General features: G+C 36.2%; 1 protein-coding gene across 24 annotated transcripts in view; it reads right to left on the reverse strand.

Annotated features, from left to right (window-relative positions):
* The window catches only part of LOC139987399 (uncharacterized), an 89,242-nt gene that overhangs the window by 61,364 nt on the left and 2,403 nt on the right, over positions 1-25,475 (reverse strand). For 23 of the 24 annotated variants that reach the window (XM_072003614.1, XM_072003602.1, XM_072003601.1 and 20 more), the window contains 5 exons: positions 24,883-25,081; positions 23,686-24,065; positions 23,371-23,614; positions 22,892-23,069; positions 16,831-16,971 (listed from right to left, as the gene is read on the reverse strand). In XM_072003614.1, the coding sequence (XP_071859715.1) occupies positions 16,831-16,971; positions 22,892-23,069; positions 23,371-23,614; positions 23,686-24,065; positions 24,883-25,056 (1,117 nt within the window). In that variant the 5' untranslated portion in view covers positions 25,057-25,081. Of the gene's footprint in view, positions 1-16,830; positions 16,972-22,891; positions 23,070-23,370; positions 23,615-23,685; positions 24,066-24,882; positions 25,082-25,475 lie in introns of those variants that run through there. The other variant, XM_072003600.1, reaches the window with a different exon arrangement.

Genomic DNA, 25,475 nt, shown 5'->3' on the forward strand with positions numbered 1-25,475 from the left:
GTGCACATTAGAAGGTGACGTGACCTAGAATCCGAATAATTTGATATTTATGTATACTTAATTACAGTATAATTACCAGTTATTTTATTTAATCTCGCGTATTAATAACATTACACGAGTAGCAATCTCCTTGCGTTAATCGGTCAACGAGAAATTTTGTCGTCAATAAATATTATACACTCGAAACTAGTAAAAACTCTTCTCGCTATTAACAATTGACATTTTTGTACATACGATTTAAACTTTATCACAAAAGTTACCTTTGGTTCGCCTTTGGACAATAGGATATTTCCAAAATAATTATAACAAGAAGAAAATGTACGATAATTGATACATTATGCTTTAAATCAAAGAACTAAGAGCAAATAATCTATAGATTGAAAACAGAGGAAAACATGGAAAAGCAGGAGCTAAAACTATTAAGAAAAAAGAGTAAGAATAACGTAGACGCCGTTCGCCAACTTTAATACATATTTACGTGGCCTAGCAACGTGAATTCGTATCGTAAAAAACGAATTAAAAAAAAAAAAAAAAAGAAGAAAAACACCGACATACGGAGAATCGATTGCTCGAAGAAAACGATGAAAGACGAATAACTGGAACTACGATAGATGCGTAAATCCGTGTGATCGAGCATCTTTGAAGTAAGATTGTCGGTGAGAAGTGGAAGCTACTTAGTGACCGATCCACCATGAATATTGAGGATGTGCTGCTTCAGGTGATCCGGTCGACAGAAGTATTTTCCGCAGAGAGTGCACGTGAAAGTATACCTGGATCCGAGTCTTCCGCACTCGTACCTGGAGTGTCGCGTCAGAGAGGATCGTGACCTATATTCACGTCCACACATGACACACCGAAATCTCAGCTCGCTGGCAAAGACACCCTCCATCATAGGGCTTGCTGTAAGCATACACGGAGGCTTTTTACATATGGGTTATCCTCCTCTATCTTTAACGGGAGAGTCGAAATTCACGTTCATCCCTGACGAATTACACCTCGTTTTGCACTCCCTTCCTTCCTCTCTCGCGCTCTCTCTCTCTCTCTCTCCCTCTCTCTCGCGCGTCTTCTCGCTCTCTCGGACTTTCACCCTTCTTCCCTCTTCAATCATTCATCTTGTTTCTCCCGATTTCCCTCTGCATGGTAGTGCAAAAAAAGTGAACGACAATGGCTATTTCGAAGCGGGTTTCGTCTCTCGACAACGAACAATGGGAAAATGAAAGCTCGAGCTAAGCATGTGGACGATATACGACCAAGGTTTAAGAAGCTCGCTCTAAAAAGAAGACTGCGCGCTCTATTACAAAAATCTTTCTTACCACTTTGATCGCACGTTGAATCACTACGCTGTAACGTGACGCGATACTCAAAGTATGATGGTAAAATACCGAGGTTGTAATCATTCGCAACTGGCGAAATATAGTAACCGTATCTCAACGCAGTAGCTACATTTACCGCATCGGTTCATAATTGTAACCAATAAACGAAAAGAAACAAATCCAAGAGAAACAAAACATTAATGAACATTTGTTTGGAGAATAACGACGCACAATGTAAAGTTAGATAACATGGTATTAGAACTTCGCTGGAATTTTGCTTCAGAAATTTGGATAAGTACCAAGATCAAGCAAAAACAAAAAAAAAGGCAACCACGGTCTCGCAAAGCGCTTAATTGGTGTTTATATGCAGTCTTCTTTACTTTGAGCCGTTGTTATTTACATGCTGCTCCAAAATGAATCGCATTTATTAGTGTTTCCATTTTTACAACCGTAATACTTCATTAATTAAACCCAACGTAAAAAATGCCTCCTTGTATAGTTTCACCCAACGTATGCCCATAACAACACACGTATATGCCTAGACCTAAAACAATCTATCGTAATTGCATTTCGCCAGATCGTTTCTTTTTCTCAATTCGATTGATGTATTATTCCGCATCACAATAATGATTATGAAGCTCAAATTCGCGGCAGACCATGAATCAGCATGCAGTATACATTGTCATATATCATCGTAAATGAACACACGTTTCCTTCAATAATTCTATCAATTAAGCGTAACATCGATCTTTTATAAAACATATTTTTTATTACACACTTGTGCGAGCAACACACATTTCTGTAACAGTTAATATACAAAAGAATAATCGATTCGTTTCGATAAATGTAACAATCTCTTAAGTAATTTAAATTTCTTTCGTTAGTTAAGTCATTGGAACGACTATTATATAGTTTAATATTTTCTAATATATTGATGAAAAAGACCGTGTTGTTGTTATTCCTACCACTGTGCAAATTACTTTAAAACTATTCTCAGGTAACTCACTGTAGAAACTCCTATGAACTGGTGGATAGTTTTCTTTTTGGCATTTAAGCTGTACATACATACACATCCATACATACGTACATACATATACATACATACGTATACACACACGCACACACACGCGTAGTTAATCATTACTTCAAGACTAATGAAGTAGAAAATGAAGGAAATGAAACATCGGCTTTCAAATCTAAGTCATAGATTCAAATGAAGAAGACCGTTGTTGCGAACATTGACAGAAAGAAACCCACCTGGTACAACCTTAACGACGAAAAATAACAGTTCGCAAATTTCGTTGTACAATACAGAATTTTGTAGATATCTGCAACTCCATTTGAATAGTAGAAGAGCTTCATTTCCTATTTTATCCTTCCTCCTTCCTTCTCTTCTTTTTTCAGTTGCGAAAACTATGCGACGACGTAGTCCAGTGTCTGCATCGATACGTTACAACTTACGTGGCAACCTTTGAATATAATACCGTAGCAATAAATCATCCAAGATAGCTCTCTTGCAGAAGAAATCGATTGGTTACATCTCGTGATCATATACTGCATGATGCAACCCTGATAGATTTTGTTTGAACTCGTTCGTGTATTACATTTGAAAAAAAAACTTGTAACGCTATTGAATAAAATTTAATTGTACATATACGCGAAATGATAAACGAAGACATTCCATACTTCTTTCTTTACGAAAACTTTGAATAATGTTACGAGTGATGTATTAGAAAGAGAAACATGGAAAAACATTACGTAAAATTTTGAACGAAATTATCGTTAAATAATAATATATTTACAAAATGGCCCGCGAGTTTCAAAGAAAAATAATTTAACTACGTTTTCCGATTAGAAACTCTTTTTAATATCACGCTTAAAGTGTAAAATAACTTTAAAGTTAAAAAGAGAGTAGAGGATAGGAGAAGGATAATGAAAAGAAGCGATGAAAAACAATTATTCTTTATGACAAATAATTTATTGCATATCTTCTTATACTCCACTTCACTGGATGACACAGCTGCAATACGTGCAATCGAAGAATGCAAACTGTGCAGAATATTCCTCCTAAACGCTGTATATTCTGACCACTTATGAACACACGTGTGAATAAACAGAATTTGAAAAATCGAATCGACCACCTCTTCGTTAAATGTTAGTTCGAAAAGCTCGACAGTATTGAACGAATCCATTAGGATATTCGTATTTCAATATATGTAATTTATATCGTAGACGCATTTCGATTAAAAGTTCTCGTCGCGGATATGCGTTATTCAAAACCATTTTAACGAGACATTCCCTGCCTGCTGGTACGGTACTCGTCAATATAGTTCCGTTTTTCACGCGATCAATATATTGATTTATAGTAGCAAACACTAACATTGAAATTTAAATGTACTTTATACATTTATGAACTGTCAAACGAGTACACAGTTCATTCTACCAGATAAACGTGTTGTCGGAACACATTAATTGGTACAATATCTTACTGCAATTACTTTCGTACAGAATTACTTAACAATTATTGCGTCGATTGCTCGCGGAACAAGAATCACGATTTACTTTCCAAAAGAAAATCGTACACGCGCTGCCAATTTTTAATTTTAGTCTCATTTACAATAACAGTCGTTAGAATCGTTCTCCTTTTCCTTATACACAAATGTAACAAAGAAAATTAGTCTTATGATTTCTAATTGGTTAGGAATATCAGATAAAATTACATTTGATCCCGCAATTAAAGTTTAAATCACTGCTTTATAGCCATCATCCTATTATCTACGACCTACTTGCTCTCTTTCAAGTAACGTTATCGAGACTTACAAATCATCGTTTAACGTGTCACGAGCCAAAATGGCTTGAACTTTATCCAACTTGACCGACGTGATCAACTCGACAAATATTACAAAGAAAAAAAAATAACAAAAAGGTTCAAATAAATACAAAATAACCTTTCACGATATCGAAAGTGCAAAAAACTCGAAAACAAACACGTCGATTAAGTTTATTTCTAAGGAAATAGACGTATTTATATTTACGACAAATATAACAATAACGTATACGTATTCGAATTGAATGAAATAATCATCTATAAAACAATAGCGGATCCGTGTGATTGAGAGAACGAGCAACGTAAACCATATTCGGCATCGCAACATAGTTGATTTCTCTGGTTTCTGATAAAACGTGCATCACGAGATAAGTAAGAAACAAGAGAAGGGAATGTATTGTGGAGCAATTCTCCTTCACTTAGTCTCTCCTTGAGAGTCCCGGAAAATTACAACGGAGAACTGTTGATTCGAGATGGGAAACTTTCTTCTGCAGTAAGGTACCATATGATGACCAGTCCGCTTCTGATGTACCCGCATGGAGTCCAGCCGAGTGAAACGACGACAGCAAGTTCTGCAGGCAAACTGCTTCTCTACTCCACACTCATATTTCCGGTGCCTGACCAAAGAGTAACGGACGGCGTAACGTCGACCACATCGCAAGCAACAATACCCAAGAATCGACTCTGAAACACCGTGGTCCTTACCACAATCACGCCAACACTCGTACCATTCTACTAGTCATCTCTCTATACCGACATACGTATATCTCTCTCATTTGTCTGGATGTTCCTGTCCCGTCAAAACACATACAGAATGGTTCAGCTAAAGATCACCTGCCTTATTTATTGTATGAAAATATTCTCAAGATAAAGTTGCACTATTTCAAAGAGTAAAATGTAACGCTGGAATAAATTTTTTTCTCAAGTTCGTTTCTTTCTTTACTTGCGGAGATTCAAGGTCATTGGTACATTTTTCAATGAAATCCTGTACTTTTATCCATTAACTGATGCGTTTTGTATTTCCTGTACAAAAGTACTATACCTGAAAATGCATAATTTAAGAGATATTTAATCCTTAATTTTGTAAAATTGTGCATACAAAAAACAAGAGAAAAAAACGTAATGTTGATACTCGTGTTTGTTTTCCTTGTCTTTCGTACACTAAATTTGATGAAATTAAAATGAAAATATCTTATAGATGATGCATTTTCTCGCGTAAATAAATACTTTAGTACTTTTGTATATGAAATAAAAAAACCGCGTCAATTGATAGATTAAAAAAGTATTATTTAAGAACATGCCAACGACCTTGATATCTTCTAAAGACAAAAAGATGAACTTTAAAAAAAGTTCTTCCCACTGTTGCACGTGTGCCTTGAAACAATGTAATTTTATTCTCAAGTTTTTTCGTATAATGAACAGGTATTTAGATGATCCCATTTAGCTATGTCATCTTGTATACGTAAGTCCTAGGTCCATAACGATGAAACGACACGTTCTACAACATTTCATTCTACAATACATTGCTACTCCAATAATAATCACTGCGCAGCAAACATTATCAGAGGAACAATGATTGTACAATATGTACATGATACACATTGACGTTTCCCTGCTTCGTCTCGGCTTCTCGCATTTCGTTCCGTGCAGTCTATTACTGTCTACTCTAAAATGCGATTCCGACGTATCAAGAAACGCTCGCTCCTTCAATAATTAATCTATCACGAACAAAAACGATTAACTCCAAAATTAGACTAAAAAAATTAGGTCGTCTTATCAAAGACGAACGCAAAACAGCAAACACAATTTACTATCCTGCTACTAATCATCCAATAGAACTTTTATAATACTTGCAACATTCTAGCAAATCTTACACCATTAATGATAATTTATAACAAACATGTCTCCCACTCTCTCCCTCTTTCCCTTCCTTTTTTACCAGTGCGAATAATGTATTCAATCCTTAATCGCAAATGCTTACGTAGTACGTGACCAATAAATTTCCGGATAAATCTTAAATAGAATATTGTTTTTTGACTTGCAATTTTTCGGATAGATACTTGTTAACATTTAACGTTCAAAATGACAACAATATCTCTGCGGTACCCGCAACGAGAAATTCGAATCAAATTGAACAACAATGTCTCCATCAAGTATCCATCAAATAGAAAATTTTTAGTAAATCATTATTTTCCGTTAAATTTGTTGGAAATCCCTACGTATTTCACGATTATACTTGACAGATAACGTACATTACCGCACAAAACATGCTCTTTAACATAGCCACACAGCTGGTTACCAAAATCGATCGAGAGTCGATAAATAATTCGTTCATAACTGTGTCGCTGAATACGTTGAATTAATGTGCAACTTTTTATATCAAAGAAAACAATCACGATGGATGAAAGCACAATCGATCAGCCTTTCGTAATCTGGCGCCTTAGAGTACGAAAGGTAAAGATTGAACGCACATTCATCTTGTAATTTTCCTTTTAAATTTCTCTACGCACTTATCTCAGTGTTTATTCAGTCCGATTAAATGCTTCGATACCTATTAAATTTTCTTACGTTTTCTCAAACACACAAAACGACACATCCATAACTCCAACCACACACAAAATCGAACGAGCAAAAACGACAACATCTTGCAGCACAAGCGAATACGAATGCGACCACGAGAAAAGACTTGTATTGCCCCAACACCTTTTCTTATCGCTTTAGCTTTACCAATATTATTCTTGTATCGAGGAAAAGACAGTATTCGTCACACTTACATATGTATCGCAAGCAACATACCAATACATGAAAGAATGAAGAATCGATTACGATATGGCAAATAAAAGAAGACAAATTAAAAGCCTACTATATCCTAATTTTATCTGGACTAAAGAGATAACGAGATGTAATTTTTCCAGCGAAGACGTAAATATTGGTTGTAATCCTCGGAATAATTAATTGCAAAGAAAGATAATACAATTTATAACGTGACCAAGTATTATAATAATCGCAAGTATATATATATATATATCGTACTACAATAAAAATGATTGTTTGACTACACTTGTTTACAACGGATCAGAAATTAACAATTCAAGTAATAAAAAATCAAGCAATCATTTTTACGAAAAGTACTACTATATTAAAGCATACTGAAACGTAAGACATCTAGCGTGACGATACAACACGCAAGATTAAATACTTAACCTGTGTGAACTTTCATCGATTGCTTCTGAACACGTCACACGCGCGTTTACCGCACACTGCACATCTTAATTTCTTCTCTCGCACTTGTCTTCATACAACACGAATTTTCCACAGCTCCAAATCCGTCATGTGCTTGTTACAAATTCTTACTTCGTCTTCGAATACCACATTACCAAGTAGACAAACAAAAATCTGAAAATTTGCATCATAAAGAATAGGAGCAAGGCTGTGGTGCGTTTGTACCGTCGAAGTACAACAAGATCACGGGAATGAAATCACTACAGAAAATTATTGTAGTGATAAGCATCGATCGAGTTACGCACACACATTATAAAAGGTACATACGTTGCGTCAACGCTTCAAATTATTCAGAGTTGAAAAAGCAACATTAATGTACTTATAAATATTCAATACCTTAAACTCGATGGTAATGAATACGAATTAGAATAAATAGAAATCGCCATCAATCGAGAATACATAAACAGTAGAAGAGATATATAAAGCCAACGATCATTGGTGTTCTGAACGAAAATAATGCGTATAAAATCGTCATATCATGAACAATAATGAACATAATCAAATAACCTAAAATGCTAAGAACAAGACATTTACATAATGTGAGCAATAAAAGAATCACATAAAAGCTTGATTGCAAAAATATAGCCATATGTAAGGAAAGGAAGAAACACGATGTATAAATATACAGTATGAAATAACAAATATGAATCTAACTGCAGTTAGACTTAATTTAATGAGGAAAGGGAAACATTATTAAAATTATCATACCACCTTTTTGTTAATGTACATAGCAATTTTCCCACGAAGAAGTTGAGAAATCTTTCCGGTGATTTCAACACCCGATATGCTTTATCGTGAACACTGGAAAACTCAATAACACGTTTGTCTCGTTCGCTTCTCTCTCACCGAGAAAGATATCAAATTCGATATCTTTCAATGATCACGAAACTGTGACTGCTTTTTAAAACAGTGCACAGCAGAATTAACACCGCGCAACTGACATTGCAACACGGTTAATTAAAAAGGAGAAATTACTTCTAAACCCAAAACTTTTATAATATCGAATTTCGCAAGTAAAATTAATTCCACTTACTTAGCTGTTTCTATTTCCAAAAAATCTCAAATGGAAAATTTTCGGAAAATGAATGCAAACAGCAAAACGTTTTTTCGTCTTCTTACATCAAATAAATCTTTCATAAAACTAGTCCTTGACCACCTCCTCTTCTTGAGTCGAAAAACATGAACACAACACCAACACATATCACAGCTGAATAAATAAAAAGAGTCAGAAAAATGATTTTTTACAAATTTCTGATCACATGTGTAGGAATAATTAAAAAGAATGATTAAAGTAATTCATTAAGACAGATACAGTTATTCCATATATCAGAGACAATAAAATAACTATGTGAAAAATTGAACTGCGGGTATCTTTTGCATATATCAAATAAGGATACCCATATCAAAGGAAATATCATAAAATAACGAACACATCGCTACAAAATGCGGTAACTATGTGTATATCACATCAGAAACGTAAATTTTTATCTTGCATCATTACGATATAGTACAACGAATATACCAACTCACGATGGTACTGAAGATATAGGCTTCTTACCAGAAATTAAATTGAATCGAGCAACAACAAAATGAAAACCTTGTTACGTATAAAAATTATACGTATGTAGAAATTTTATATCATAAACAATTGAAATGTATGAGCGGTATGCACGAAGATATAAATACAGAAACAGTAATTGTCACATGGCATATAAATATACGTATTAATATCAATGAAATATTACCTCGTTTATATTATCGTGCTATCATATGACTAGACATTAATACCTTTACCATCACATTACCTGTTCGACCTATACAATATTTTCCTCTGGTGTTTCTTTATTCATCTTCGTTAGATTCGTTTGTGGAAACACAACACACGGCATGGCGGTAATGGTCAACGCACAAATCGGGAAAATAAATCCGACTTGTTACGAGCCAAATTTTACCATACACTAAATTCGTTTTTTACGCGTGTTTCCGCGAAGTATTGCTCATTATAAAATGCAATGAAGCAATACCGTCAATTTTGTCGAAATTTTAAGAACCGAAGCATTTTCGTAGCAAAAGGCCAAACGAAAACACTTTTCACGAAGCCGACCAATGCACAAGAAGAGTACATTGGGTTTTTCTTTCCTCTTCTTTCGTAGCATTAGCACTATCAGAATTTAAACGAGCGTTTACCGCCTCGATCGAGAAATCGCTCGATCGTGACCAAAAAAACTTCTCGTATCTCGCTGCTTCGGTCTTCCTTTTAATTTATTTATTCTCTTCGCAAAATGGCCTAAACACTTGGAAGGTAAAACGATAGCAATAACGTACATCGTAAAATCACATGGCATAGTACAACGAAATTCGAATGCCATAAAATATAACATCATAAAAAGTATTAACAATTGTATACAAATAAATGTTCCCATACGCAGTATAGATATATGATAATAGTACATATATCGAGTGGAAAACATTGTGTAATAGATGTATGTTTAAATGTTACGTATACATGTAGGTATGTGCGAATGTACGTATGCATGTACATACAGACGTATACGCGCATGTACCTGCTACGTATTTATATGTATATATAAACTCACATCTGCATATACATATAACGCACGCAAGTAAATACACGATATACGTTCGTATCATGTACATACACAACATACATGCGCACATGTAAAATATGCATTTTAAATCAGGTTAATTAAATACTTGATGTTTATATGCGTTACGAACAAAGAAGCAAGTTATGTACACATGGGTTAGTTTTAAAAAAAAATCAAAATGTAATGGAACGTGTGCAAGCGCGTACGCCTCGTACTATAGTATACCTCGCATATTATCGTGGAAATGCAAGAAAGGAAGACATACGTTCGCAAAATGAGCACCACCACCGTTTATACGTGTGTGTATATATACATAACTACCCACGAGAAAAATACGTTGATCTGCAGGCAAATCACAAGATTTTTCACGCAACGAGTACGCATCGCGCTCGCTCACCTCCGTAAAGTTAAAGAGTCGTAATTACACTACCGAAGGAAGCGTAGCATGCAAGACGAATTACGCAAAAAATGGCACAACGCAATGGATTGAGAACTATCGAGTGTACGCATACACGGATGGATAAAGAAAAAGTACGTTGAGTCACACATCGTATTATATGTATTGTACGTATACCTGTGTATGCATGCATGTTTTATGTACGCTACGTGTATACATATACATATACACATGTATACGCACGCAGCATACAAATGCATACAGCAGACACATACAAATACGCACACACTATCGATACGCGTGGAAAAGATTGGACACGCGTGAAACGCGCGTTCACACGACACGTGACTTCAACGCTGCATGTGTATCACATGCTTTTATGCGAATACGTGCGCAGCGCGTATCACGCGTGCCACGGCTACCAAAAGAACACGTGCTTTTTTTGTTTTGATTTTTAGATCGTTGATGTTACACTGACCTACAGATTTGAATATGCGGAAGGAACACACGTATATCGTGTTCCAATAGAAGGAAAAACATATCCCATCGCCGTATTCACGAGACGTTCATCTTCGTCACGAGAACGAGTAACTTTATATTCGATAACCTTTCAAACATACGCCGTGCGCTTCCAATGCGAGGATCGTGCAACCGGAGAACACGTCCGCCAATCGACGACGCACTGCCAACCGGTGCGCTCATTGTGCCGTTAAAAATACGATGTAGAAGCAACTGTATGTATAACAACGCGACAAAAAAAAACAACAACAATGATAGTAAAAAATGAATGAGATGCACATATCGGGTCGTTCCGTTCATACAAGTGAAAAAAAAAGAAAAATAATGTTGAGATACTTCGATACTGCTAATTACGTACTCGTTTCTCTCGGCGTATCCGGTTAACCGCGAAATTAAAGAAATTTTAATGCACACGCGCACAACGATTGGCTTTACGTCGCAATGAAGACATGTACACGAGAGAAACGCAGCCAATTTGACTTCATCTCGTGTGCATCGTTATTACACGCGGTGGATACACGAATACGCATCAATCCCTTCTTTCGTCCGATTGTTTTTCCTTACACATTATACTACCACATATCTCCGTGGACTTTTTTTTATCTTACGGCCAACAAAAAAAACACGTAAACAACTACAAATGGGTATTTTCTTTTCCTTTAGGATACGAGGGTTTGATTTCGGTTTCGACAGCAGAGGTAAACACACAATATCTCCCGTCCGAAAAAAGCCTCCATACTTTTCGTACGTTTACATTCTGTATTACCAAAATAAAGCAAAATAGAAACGATGCTAATGTCATTTGGCCAGTCAACATTGCGTGTTTACCTTTACCCCCTCTACCGAAATATATATATATTTGTTTCCACAACATTTACAGAAAAGATATTCTACGCACTGCAAATAACGTGGCGCAACGCCGGCTCTACTTTTCGCTTTACCTACGCACGCGTTAACGTGAAGAATGGAATATCATTGAGCCAAGATAGCAGCTTGAAACGATTAAACTGTGTGATAGCTCGTTTCGTCTTTCCCCAGAAATACCGGGAGTCCAAGTACACAAAGGTACATGTTGCGACAGATGGTTGAACCGACCATCTAGGTCAAATTAAATATAATGGCGTGCTATTTGGTTAGGATAGAATCGAACGCAATATCGGATGCAAAAAACACGTTCCATGCTATGCGGAATTTACATCTATATATATAATTATTCTGAATAACATAACATATCTGTTTGCGCCGTTTGCATCTGCTCCTAAGAAACTTCCATCCACCAACATCATTATCCCTATTATCCACTCACTCACTTACTCATTCTTCACTCATACCTATTCTTAGTTTTTATCCTTGTTCTTCCCTATAAATATATATCCCTATAAATATATATTGTGCTAAACTAGTGTTAAAATGTGTTGATAATAGTAGATTCCTCATGTACAAAATAAGATCTTTAAAAGGAAATAATAATTTTATTTTAAAAAATAGGTAGAAGGTTTGTGAAGAGAATATTTGAAAGAAAAAGAGAATATTATTAAAGAGAACTAGAAGAATTTTATACACATTCTGACCACTGAAAGTCTTCATATTTTTGTGATAATCTTCTAAAAAAACGAGGTCGTCTTACTTTAAGTACTTCCTACCTTTCACTTCAATTTATTTCTGACCTTACTATATGACTTTTTATATCTTATAACTGCAAGAAATGTCTATTCCTGTATGACCAGTGTTGTTTCAAGAATATGTTAAATATGATAAATCTTATAAGTCACCGGCAACCTTTAAGGCAACAGCTATTGTGTTAACTAATATTTCGTTAAAATCTCTTGTACGATATTATTTGTACTTTTCCAGATAAGGGAAATATTGAACGGCGCAAACAGAAATCGTAAACAGCATGAGTCAGTCACGGAACGTGTTAAAACACGGTAGAAAATGTGAAACATATTCAACTAAAAGCTCCTTCAAAATTTTAATATGATTCGACGCGAACAATCGATTCAAGGTAACAAGTCTCTGACGACAAAACCAACGACCTTCCCCATCAATGCGAGTACTTCTCAAATCTTTTTTCACGAATTGACTTTCCGTATGTGAGAACATATAAAAAATGTGCGGGGTCGTATTCCATTTGACAAACAATCCTGCCATTTCATAAGAACGATTGATTTCAAGCTAATAGAAAACGAATACCAAGTTTTTTCGAAATCAAGAACTAGCATTGACAGAGAGGCCGCTCCTCTCTCTCCGAAGTTACCTTGCTTCCCGCGTAGGATCACCTTTCCAGGCGACCATTTACGTTTCTCACCTAACGCCTCCTTCGACGATAATAAAAAAAAAAGAAAAAAGCGGCAAGCGGAAATCCTTACCGTATTCGCGTGAAAAATATTGCCCTTTCTACTCTTTTTCTGCTACGTATATCGAAATTTGTTACCGCTAATCGAAATCCTCAATGATCTCTCCAAAAATATCTCTCCTTTTTCGTTTCATTCTGTTCTAAAAAGGTTTCTTTCATACTGAAACTACGGTTCGTATCCCGGAGAATTTGTTGAACAAGGAATGGCGAAAGAAGTTTTCGCACCGAAGGGTCTGCCAGTTTAATTTTCTCATTTCTCAATGTCATCATACTATGCGCCCATTGCGTATACACGAAGCAGCTTTGCGCTGCATCTGCCACCAGCAGCTGCATACTTACTACAGCAGATGCATCAGCCGGAGGAAATAACAGCTGCACGTATATCTTTTTCTTTTCCTTTCCCTCTTTTTCTACTCTCCTTTTTTACCTCCTGTCCCTTTCTCTTCCCTACTCCCATATACATATTCGAAAATTATCTAACGAGCTGTGCTTTGTCGATCTCAAACAATAGAAGTTATCGTCACATGTTTGCAATTCGTATAGCTTCTAATAAATCTAAATCTTTTAATAAATCGCGATTAAATACATTTCGATTGGATAATTCTCGAGTAACATCGACAAATCGTTCAATTACGTCGTTAATTACTAATTGTATAAATTCTTAACATCACGACTATATACTCCTGTAAATTTATTGAACTCCAAAGTAACCTATCATCTGAAGTGAGTACATATTTTACTTCCACGAAGCTGCGGCAACTTCCGATAATAAACGTTATACCGCGCAAACAATCGACCTAACCTACTTCGAGCATTCTAAGAATCAGTTCTATTGCCTGTTCTATTATTACAATGTTATGCCGTATATTATACAGAAACAATACTAACTTGCAATTGATATTTTCGAAAAATACGTACATTTATCCTAAGCCTTGTTCAATAATTTATATATGATACTCAAATTCTATTCACGAAAATATGGTGTACACTTTTGACGTATCTTATTATGTATTAATTTTTAAAACAAAAAAAAGTGCACCAAATACACATATATACATATTGGGCGTCGTTCATAAGAAATGTAAGAGTACCTTTTCCACTCGCTGTATCAAAGGCCTACTCCACAAGCTCTCACGTGTACTCTGACCGCAACGCAAGCTTGGACAGTCGTGAAAGGTTCGTATTTATCAGAGTAATATGTAATTCCAACCATTATGACGAATATATGAAACTGCACATACGATACGCGTTCGCGAATAAGTGGAGTACTAAAAATGCCCTACGTTATAACAATATGAAATTCAAATTAATCCTTTCACTTAGGATATTAATTATAAGCAATTTATACGAGATTGCGTTTAAACTGATCTTTACTAGAACCTCGCCAAGTTACCTATATATATGGAACATAATTTTTCTGAATATATTGTAGAAGAGAAAAAAATCTTTATGTTATACGTAATAATGATTAAAATCAAGCTAATGCTTTGAAGTTCCAGCATCGTTATCGCCCTAATGTTTTAAGATGAATTGTCGCGATATAATAAATTCTTCTTTAATTAAACAATTTGATTAGCTACAAAAATTTTAGTTATTGCGCTGAAAATTTATAATTTTATCATCTTACATCAACTAAGATATAAAAGAATTGTCATACTATACGCACTTCATTTCAACGGAATGAAATTACAAGTCAATTTTTGATCCTAGAACACCATCCACAAGTTACGAATTTTAACAATAGAGCTTTAAATAAAAAATAGATAGAAATAAGTATTGTTCCTTCGTATAATAGCATTTAGAACGCTCGATTGGGCAAAGCGTATAGTACTCATTACTTCTAACATGTACTCTTGCGTTTCTCGCATATTTTATGGATCTGCATGATCTCTGATGAAATCTCTTGGTCCCTGAACTTCGAATTTTTTTGAAGACGTTTCTTAGTACACGTTTCTTAGTACCTAATATGGAAGGTTGGTTGACGTCTAACTTGATTGCGTTATACAAATATTCACGTGTGTCTGAACCAAAGATGCAACGATATGAAAAGAGCTGATCTAATCGAACAATGAAATCGTTAAGACCACATAGTTATATAATGCCCATCTTAAAATAAATACGATCAAATGTAGAAATAATACTTCTATGCAAAGTGCAAAGGATACATTTATATTCTCATACTTAACCGGTACGAAAAGGTACACCAAATTTAAGACTTTGGAGAGATACTTTGGAGAGACTGCCTATCCGCATCAAATTCCGCGCGTAACTCACGGGTAATCACATACATCGTTATTATGCGTAATTCTATACGATTTTCAATAGATAGATGCTTAAAAAGGAGAACACACCTAACTTCAGAATATAAATATCGCTTTTATTACTTTCTGAACTAGGGCACGCAAACACCTTTATTACACGGATCTTTTACCTATTGTTATCTCACATACGCGCGCGCGCGCGCACACACACACATACACGCGCACACACGTACCATTCTCCTAACCTATTCCTTTAATAGTATTATTTTCTCGTATAAAATATACGTAACCACGATAATTTACTAACGAGAAAGTAAGGCACAGTACCGATTATACTAGAGAGGGTATATATACATACATACCTGTATGTATATACATAGCAACTACTTGCTCGTTACGCACGCGGTATGAAAGAAGCGAGGAGTTTCGTATTTCCGTTGGTCGGTGGTCGCGGAGGAGAGTTCCTCCGTACGTTCCAAGTTTTCCTCGCAGAGGAGAGAGAGGTCGTGCAATATCGCGTTGCGAGGCCAACGATAAAGACTAGCCGCAGAATAAAATGAGAGGAACAGGGAAAAGATGTAACGGAAACTGTTATAAACATGAATGTGTGCCAGTATATCTTGCACCACCGACCAAAAACCATAAGATAGTTCGAAAAACGACAGAAGATGGAATAGAAGTAAAACGATGGTGGCGAATCCTATGTTAACCTCGTAACGTGGTATCGCGATAAAAATAAAAAAGGTTGAAAAAGATACAAGGAACTTTGAAATTAACAAGGAGCTACATGCCCTGTATAGGAAATGAAAAAGCTCTTTCAGAGACCGTGCTACTCTTGAACGGACCCCGGCTGCTAGGTTGAACCACGTTATTCGACAGTGAAAAAAAATGTAAGTCCTGTCATACCTGCGCAATAGGCACTTGTTGCAATTGAACGCCTAACATAACTCGCATCATTTTTGTTTATTCTATAGAAAAATCTATCCAAATTCAAAATATGTTTTTATACAAAACCATTCTTGATTCATGACTTATCCAATAATGAACGAAACTGTACAAGCAAATTACAAATAAATAAATCGTAAATACATTAACAAAATATCCATTTACTCATTTGTTCCTACATGATCTCGATTATATTTGACAGAATCAAAGCTTTTAGTTTTACATAAATATCAACACGTAACTAAGAGAAAGTTGCGTCAAACGCGAGTGCCTATTGTTACAGCGAGCAGGATCTAAAAAAAATGATATGGGTGAGCCTACCTTGAGAGTCGCGATGGGCCTGCGCGGCCTCCTGAGCTGCTAGAAAGACTTCATCTGTCGTTCCGGGAGCTCCTGCCACCGAGCCCACAACTCCTCCCGCGTTACTTCGGTCACCGGTAACATGCCACGCACCTATACCTGCTAACGAAACAAAACAACCGTACTCATAAAATCTTTTTCTTCTGATGTCAATAGTACACACCAAATACTTTCTATATATGAAACAAAAGATGAAATTAAGTACGGAGAAAAAAAGAATAACTATATAATCGCTATGGATTGTGCGTTATCACATCAAAAAATCAACAAAATACTAGGAACAAAGGATAACTTTATTATTCTTAGCTTCTTCTCATATTCAAACAAGAACATTGAAAATACTTCTGGAATTATCCGAAGTAGTGAAATACAGGGTATCGGTGATATCAGAAATCTCATACATATCCTCTTATAGAATAAGTACACTCGGCAGTGTCACATATAGTGTGAAGTAGCACAACAAACCCCTAACATCCCAGTGTCCCTCTATTGTTGCGAGAATGAAGTTCCGCAAGTAACATTTTACATTTTTATTAACACGTTGGTCGCCACCTCACCCATATCTGGGTGACGGATGTTTCCGTAAGGGCCCATTATCCAAATATGGGGGACGCTCTTCTTGTTCAGGTTAATTAAATATAGGATATTATATATAGGATATACAACATAAAAAATATTAAAAACACATTATATACCATATTCTTCATTAATTTATATTCTGGATAAAATATTATATTATGCTATGTCGCATGATATTCGTTAAAACATTCCAAACACATTTGGGGTGATTTTGAACACTTCGAACAATATGTTGTAGTTTTTTTTACGTTTTTTCTCGCTTCTTGGCGTCCGACAGTTTGCCTCTTCTTCTCGTAACATAGGGCGCACATCCTTCTTATAGGCTTGCCCTGCTGATTCTTACGAATCTCCAAATGGTGGAACACCTTCCTCGTTTTCTTCCGATGGTTGTCGGGCACAGTATTTTCTGAGGACACATCGGACCATTCGGAAACGAGAATTTCCCGACATTTTCTTATCTGTATTTTTTTGTTTGTGGCTGTTTGGTACACAATATGAGCATTTACTATAGTTGTTCCTAAGAGTAAATTTAGTGCTAATTTCCGATACCACTCGATGCTTTTCCGTATCGTAGTGGCATTTAAGACCATCAGGTCACTTTTGTCGATACCAGTTTTTTCATTATTGTATACTATTCTCCTCGCTTTCAAATATATTTTCACGCCGTCTACTGAACATTTTGAGGATGAAAATGTCACTGATGTGCGTCTCGCAAGAAGTATACTTCTCGACTAAATGAAAAATCTGAGATATCTGCCATGAGATCCCTCTGAATACTCTAACTGGAAAGCTTATCGCTTTCTCCATTTCGGAACTAAACTTTTTCTTTACAATGGATCGAAGGCGATAAAGCAGTGAATTCCCGCTTATCGCTGTGTTTAAGTTCTGCATACTGACGGTCGAATTTGGGCCCCGCGGGAAACTTAGCCAAATTACACTGGACGACCAACGTATTAAGCTCATTACGGTCGTTGTGCGCATGCACGCACGCACGCACGCACGCACGCACACACACGTGCATACATACATACATACATATGAGAATGTACGATGAATTCTTGATATATCTCAAATACTTCTTCCATAATTAAACGACTACGATAACACTTAGGACAAAGTAATACTGATCGTTTTCAAGCTATTTCACAGTCTGGCATTTTGTACACTCCTTATCGTACTTCAGTTTTCACAGTAATGGTGATTAATATAAATTGTAATGACTACTCTATAACAAAGATGACACGACTACAAAATGCAATGAACAATTAACGAGATTTCAATATACTGCTTAGATATTATCGGTACCCTTGATGTCCTCACAACGAAGCTCAGCTTTTGAAAATTGTTTAAATGTACCGATAAAGAAAAGGAATTACGTCTAAACGTGCATACATATGTCATTCTAATATGCATAATATACAACAATAATGAAAGAACTAAGCATGTGATTCTTTCAGTACATGACGATATTTGTAAGAAGGCAGTAATCGAAAATCTAGAGTCAAATAAATCAAATTTATAGCCCATATTTTCTTACGTAAGTACTTCACAAAATTGATCAAATAAAAAAAGAGACAACAATTTAAAAAAATTAAACATTTTTGCTCGCGCGACATGAAACATCACGTACATTTGTGTTACTTTGAAAAAACCTGCGATATGTGTAAGGACGTTTTCTAACAATAATTCTGTCTGTCTCTCTCTTGCTCTCTCTGACAATTCAAAAAAATTAATTAATTGCAAGAAAACACGCATAAGTACCATCAACGAAAAAAATAAGAAAATAAAAAATTACTTATGGCGGTGTAGTAAAATAAAAATGAACAGTCTTTATTGAAAAAGGAAAGATATACCGTAAAAATTGAATAAGTGCCCAAAAATCTGAATTCAGTCAAGTTATTAATCAGAATGATAGATACGATTCAAGATTTTGCCAAATGAAGAAAAGAACAATGCGAATGAAGACATCGATGAGACAATGCTAATGCAACGATTGAATTTCATTTTTCAATTTTGTTCAGTGAAACTTTCACCAATGTAGTTCTAAAGTTCCCCTGATTAAAAGAATAACAAATATATTAAATAAGTAAATGTAAATTAATGTATACCGTATTTGACCGTATTTTAACACGTCGACGCCGGCGAGCACCATCGGCGGGTCACACGTCTGTCCCGTGGAGCGGGACGTGCATCGCCAATGGGTCACACATGTATTTCACAAGACGGATAGTACAAAATAGATTTATATTATTTTATCTCAACATTATAAGCAGACATATAATAATAAAAACATAACAATTCAATATTATAAACTTAACATAATTATTTCCTTTTTTCATGCAATTTTTTAAAACATGTTAGACAGAGTGCCGGCTGGCCCTTACAAAGATCACAATATGTTGTTACTTTTTTGGCTTTTTTCGCGGCATACTCTCTACCTTTTATTTTAGAAATGCGTTTATAACATTGTTTACACCGCCGTCTCGTTTTGCTCGCGGGCCCTTGGTACGACTGCAGAAAATGTGAATGTTTTTTGGACAGTACTTCATTTTCACTTGGCATTTCTTCTCTGTAGGGATTCACTGTACCTAAAAGGTGATCAATAATTTCTTCGCGAAATTTTAAGATTTTAATACTTTTAGTACCCCATTTCCTATGTACACACCACGCATTTACGAGGCAAGTCCCGCATATTAATTCTATTACAATTTTTTTATACTATTTTACGGTTCTACGCAAATAACTATAATAGGATGACATCTGATAGATCAACCCCCTTTTTAGCATCATTATAAAAAAATGTCTGGCTTTAACCCCTTAACCTACAACTACGGGCATAGCCCGTAGTAGATGATCGGGCCAAACGTAAATATTACAGGCATATCCCGTAGTACGATGATCGGGCCAAATATAAATATTAGCGGCGGCGCCCTCCTAAAGTTATAAATATTTGTGCAATATTTGATAAGTAATTACAACTTGATGCAATAATTGTGGTAGATGCAAGTACTGCAAAATGTTTATTTATACAAAAATCAGTAATACAAAATTAATAATCTGCAATGGTGTGATACAATTCGAAACATTCTGGTAGATGTAAGGGAATTTTGCACTTCTTACACTGCCACGTTGTTTCTCTACGTTTTTTATTTTTTTGCCAAACTCTACAAGATTTTGACGGTCCCTATTTTTAATGCTGTTGGGTCAATGTGTTTTGGAAAATGAGCCCAATGTTTCGCGTGCAGTCTCTCTGGCATATCTAGATAATAGATAATAGAAAGTAATTGTCCTCGTTCTCTATAATTCAGTTTTGGCATATTCTCCAATAATGATTCGGCTATGTTGATCCTATAGTCAACGTAACATTGTTTCTTCCCGTTATTTATTTTGTTGCATAAAATGCATGAATTAAAAAGACCAATATCGATATCGCCCGTAATATATTTACGATTGGCCCGATCATCGTACTACACAAGTCGTGCGAATGGCTCGAAGGCTGCGCGAGCTTGTTTACGTTTTCGGCCCAAAATTCTCCAACGTAAATCGTAGGTTAAGGGGTTAATTTACTATTTTTATAATAACACACCTGTGATTTTTGGAAGTAGCTAGCATACATACTGGCCTTTTGTCAGTCCATTTTAAAATTTTAACGTAACCTAACACTATTTTCGTCATTCGACTATTTTTCCTGTGCGGAATTGAAAAATTTTTTGATTCGCGCTATGAACGTTTCTTACAGAAAAATGTTCACAGAATTGGGTGCGATGGTCAGAATTCGCGTCAGACCTCTACTTTTTGAGAAAAATTGAAAGGAGTACAAAATTAGAGCAAAAGCTGGTCCCGTCAGCTTTACTGAACATTTATAGATACATGCAAATTGTTATTGGCAAACTATTGTATATCAATGTATTAGTTGAAATCCACGGAATTCATTGAACCCAACAGGAATCGTATAGCTTTTGTAATTTTGCTATAAATTGAGATCAAAGTTGAAAAATTGTGGTCGTGTCGAACAGTCTAATGTGACCCTGCGCCGCCCCACGAAGCAAACCGTGCATTCGGGCGCCACCTCACAGAGAAAACCATGAATATCGGCGATGGCGTCAACGTGCTAATCAAAATGATCAGAATAGAAGTTTAATTGAAAAAAAAGTAAAAATGTGTTATCATTGAATTGGTAATTGTCTCATTGATATTTAAAGTCGATTCAGAGGTTACGCCACTCCACTATCGAGCTTCGCAGTATATCGAAGGGAACCCTCCCCCGAATGGTGGGGATGACTAGCGAGCACTTACGTTGTAGTTCGTTTCGGGCACTTATCCAATTTTTAATATAATGTGTGTGTATGTGTGTATATATAAAATCTAAAATAAATATATATATTTATAATGAAACGCGGAAATGAAAATACAAGAAAACAGAGCAGAATAGAATCGAACGGTTCACTGTTGATCAATGGCATATTATTATTCACTGACAAATCTCGATACTATCGGACATTATATAAACTACACACGTAAAAGCATACACCACACTAAGGCTGTCTAGGCTGGATCAGGTTACTAGGTTGTTGTCTCCATCTCCTCCTGACGACGTTCAACTTTTTCAAATAGAATTGCAGGGTTGAACGATTAATGCCGTACATCTCTGATGCCTGAGTGGTGCTAACTCCCTGCTGTAATATCGCATCCAGGGACATTTTAACCGAGTCTATACTATACTTTCTGCCCTGTTTTTTTTCCAGCGATTTAAGCAACGCGCCTACGTCAACATCTGTGCGCAGCCGCCTCATATTCGGCCCTTTTTTACATTCGAGGAAATGAGACGCCCAGAGGGCACCGCCATCACCACCCATCAAATTCCCTCTCGACCGAGACCGCGCTCCCGCCCCCCCACCTGCAACGAGGAAACCCAAACTAGTGTCGGCCGATCATTACACGACCCGTTTAACATTTAACAAACAAAAAACACGAAACGTTCGCATAACTGAACTTCAAGTCATTAATGAACGAGTCCCTTCCTCTAATTTAATTTTACATTTTAAATTCATAAACCTATGTTAGCGTGATACGTTTACATATATATGTATGTATATATAAATCCTATCCTTTTATCAAGCTTATTTCACTCAGATGGAGAGAGCAGCTATGCTTCGATTCAAAGTTTCTTTGAATCGAAGTTTTGCTGCTGAACTACATACATGCATAACGTCTGCACAACATGGTATCATTTCTCGCTTAATTTCGTATGGGGAACTCGCCGTGCGTGAAATTATGTAAGTATATATCTGGACAACAAACGAGAATTCGAAACGTATGCGCACAAAATTTGAAATCGACTCACATATCGCGTAAATTCGTCAAAATACCCTGTATTTCGCTACTACGTTATAACGAAAGAAGAATAAATAAAATATAAAAATAATACGATTGTTCAACTTACCAGGATGCTGGGAGGGGTCGTGGGATGGGCCAGCCCTATTGTTATCTTGTTCCATCTCGTTCAAATCATTCATGTCGTCATCCAGCGTCAGATCTTCGACGCTTTCTTCTGGATCTTCGAGATATTCAGACTTTGGTTCAATGAGATTATCACTTGGTTCGGGTTTTTCTAGCGGCAACTGAGGGAAAAAATCCTTTTATAAAAAAACAGCATTTCTCTTTGTATCATTTATCTATTTAAATGTTGTCAAAATATATAAAACATTATGTGAATTATTACAATCATGTATCGCACCGTTTCCACTCTATAAGATCAAGTAGATATGACATCAAATAGTAGGATTAAGTACGATATCATTTGCTCTACCAACGCGCGAAAGAAACAGTATCAGTAGACAACAGCTTCTATTAGACGTTGGTGAACAATTAATATACGATCACATATGGTAAAAATTCAACGTCGAATTTCATGAGGCTTACCTGTAACATTTCATCGGCAGGTTTCGTCAGCTGCGTCATTAAGGCTGACCTGCCAATGGAATCTGTGGGATCTGCATGTGATTTTTCATCTGCTACGGGTGCAATTCCAAGCGCAGGGACACTCATTTGTTGAGGCATGTCACTTGAATTCGAAGCTTCGTGATTTTCAACTGAATTATCATCACCTATACTTTTTCGTCTAAATCTTTTTCTTTTTCTTGATGTGGGACTTTGGGAACCTTCCCTGTAAAATTAACGAGAATAATAATTTTATATTCCCAACGAATGACGAATGAAAAATCCCAACGTTCTTACCTAGAGGACAAACCCTTCGGTATTTGAGGACTGGCAGAGTCTTCAGGTAAATCCCCCAGGGGACCTTGCGACACACCCTGCCTAGGAACTTTGTTCTTTTCTATCGTAAGACCGGAAGACGAAATTGGAATGTCGGGCTGTGATGTTTGCGGAACGACCTTTTGTTGCCTAGAATCCGTCTTACTGCTACCACTTGTTTTACTTTCCGATAGACCTTTAATTTGCAAAGACTCAGCAGCTTTAAGGAGTGCTGCCAATTGGTCTTGGGAGATATTTACTTCTCCCCTGTACATATAGTCCATCATTGCTTTTAATTCTTTAAACTTAACATCTTTGAGTATAAAGACAGGATGCTTGTCATAATGTTCACTGAGGAGCCCCTATAATGGAAATATTTCCATTAAACCTCCGAATTGCACAAATTTTATCAAATACTTTAGACTTAAATATTAATAGATAATAATAATAATAAACAAGTAGATGTCACATTAGCAAATTAACAGTCGAAATTAATGTAGAAAAAGTCAAATAATACTAAATAATAGAATTCAATTTCCTAATTCAAAGATGTATTGCTCCTTTATACACCCCTCCTCCCACATCAGGGTAAAATCCCAGGGCAAGTGCCCTGGAAATCAGCCATCTTGCTTTCTCTGTATTGATTACCAGGAGGAACCAGGAGGGGGTTTGGGCTTTCAGTCTCCCTGCCTCTCTGGCTTCTGCCCAGGCCACATTCAACAAGAGCAGCCATCTTGTTTCAATTTGAGGTTCCCCCCTTTTAGCTTGAATTCCAAAATTTCTTACAATCGAAGTACGATAAATAAATGAAAACGATACATCAATACCAAAAAAGCCTAACTTTTAAATAACCAATATCTTTGGTACTCTATATCTGAATTTCTTTTCTATTTATCAGCAAACTAAATAACAGTTATACTTCGTATATGAGAATCAATACATAAGCTGTTCAATCTCTTAACAGGAAAAAATTCAAGACCATGAAACAATTTTAAATTTCAATTCAACCAAGCCTATTAACCAAGTACAAGTTTGGATGTAATACAATGTAATTGACAAAATAGAAACAATAATAATAATAATAATAATTTAAATAATAATAATAAAATTAATCGCTGATGGCAATAATAATGAGATAAAAACGATATTGAAAGTAAAATATTCGCAAGATTCACTCACCTCAAAATAAGGACTGCACGCAGACAGAACTACCTTATGGGCTTTCAGGTATTTCCCCTCTGCTGCCAATGTGCAGTCGACAAGCGTCCCGCTTTCGAGAAGCGTGTCGAAGTTCTGGATCAATGTACTCTGATGATTATTCCATCTAAGGCAGAACTGCTGGTCGTCTTCCATTCTTTCTGGTTTCGTTCCCTCGTTACTGAACAAGGAAGGAAATATTCGGGATAATGATGAACCAAATAAATCCGTTTATCGTTCAAGATGATCGACCGTGCTTAATGCTATCTAATTACGTTGTGTTGAATTAACACGAACATCGAGGCCGATGATTTGGAAATAAAAGGCAAGACCAATGATATCTATTACTCCGATTGATATGTGTAACCACGATAAAAGCTCCGCGAGGAAGCAGCAAAGCTTCCAAAATGGCCGTACGGTGCAAGCGCGTCGGTCGAATTGGTCTTCTGGTCTTTTCCTTTGTGCGTGTTCTCATAACGGTAATGGACGATTTGGTGGGGATGATGCAGAAGGACGCGCAAGCACTACGCATGCGCAGCTGCGCCCGACCTGCGCATTTAACTTGCGCACTAGTT

Source organism: Bombus fervidus, chromosome 5 (genome assembly GCF_041682495.2).
Source record: "Bombus fervidus isolate BK054 chromosome 5, iyBomFerv1, whole genome shotgun sequence".
NCBI lineage: Eukaryota > Metazoa > Arthropoda > Insecta > Hymenoptera > Apidae > Bombus > Bombus fervidus.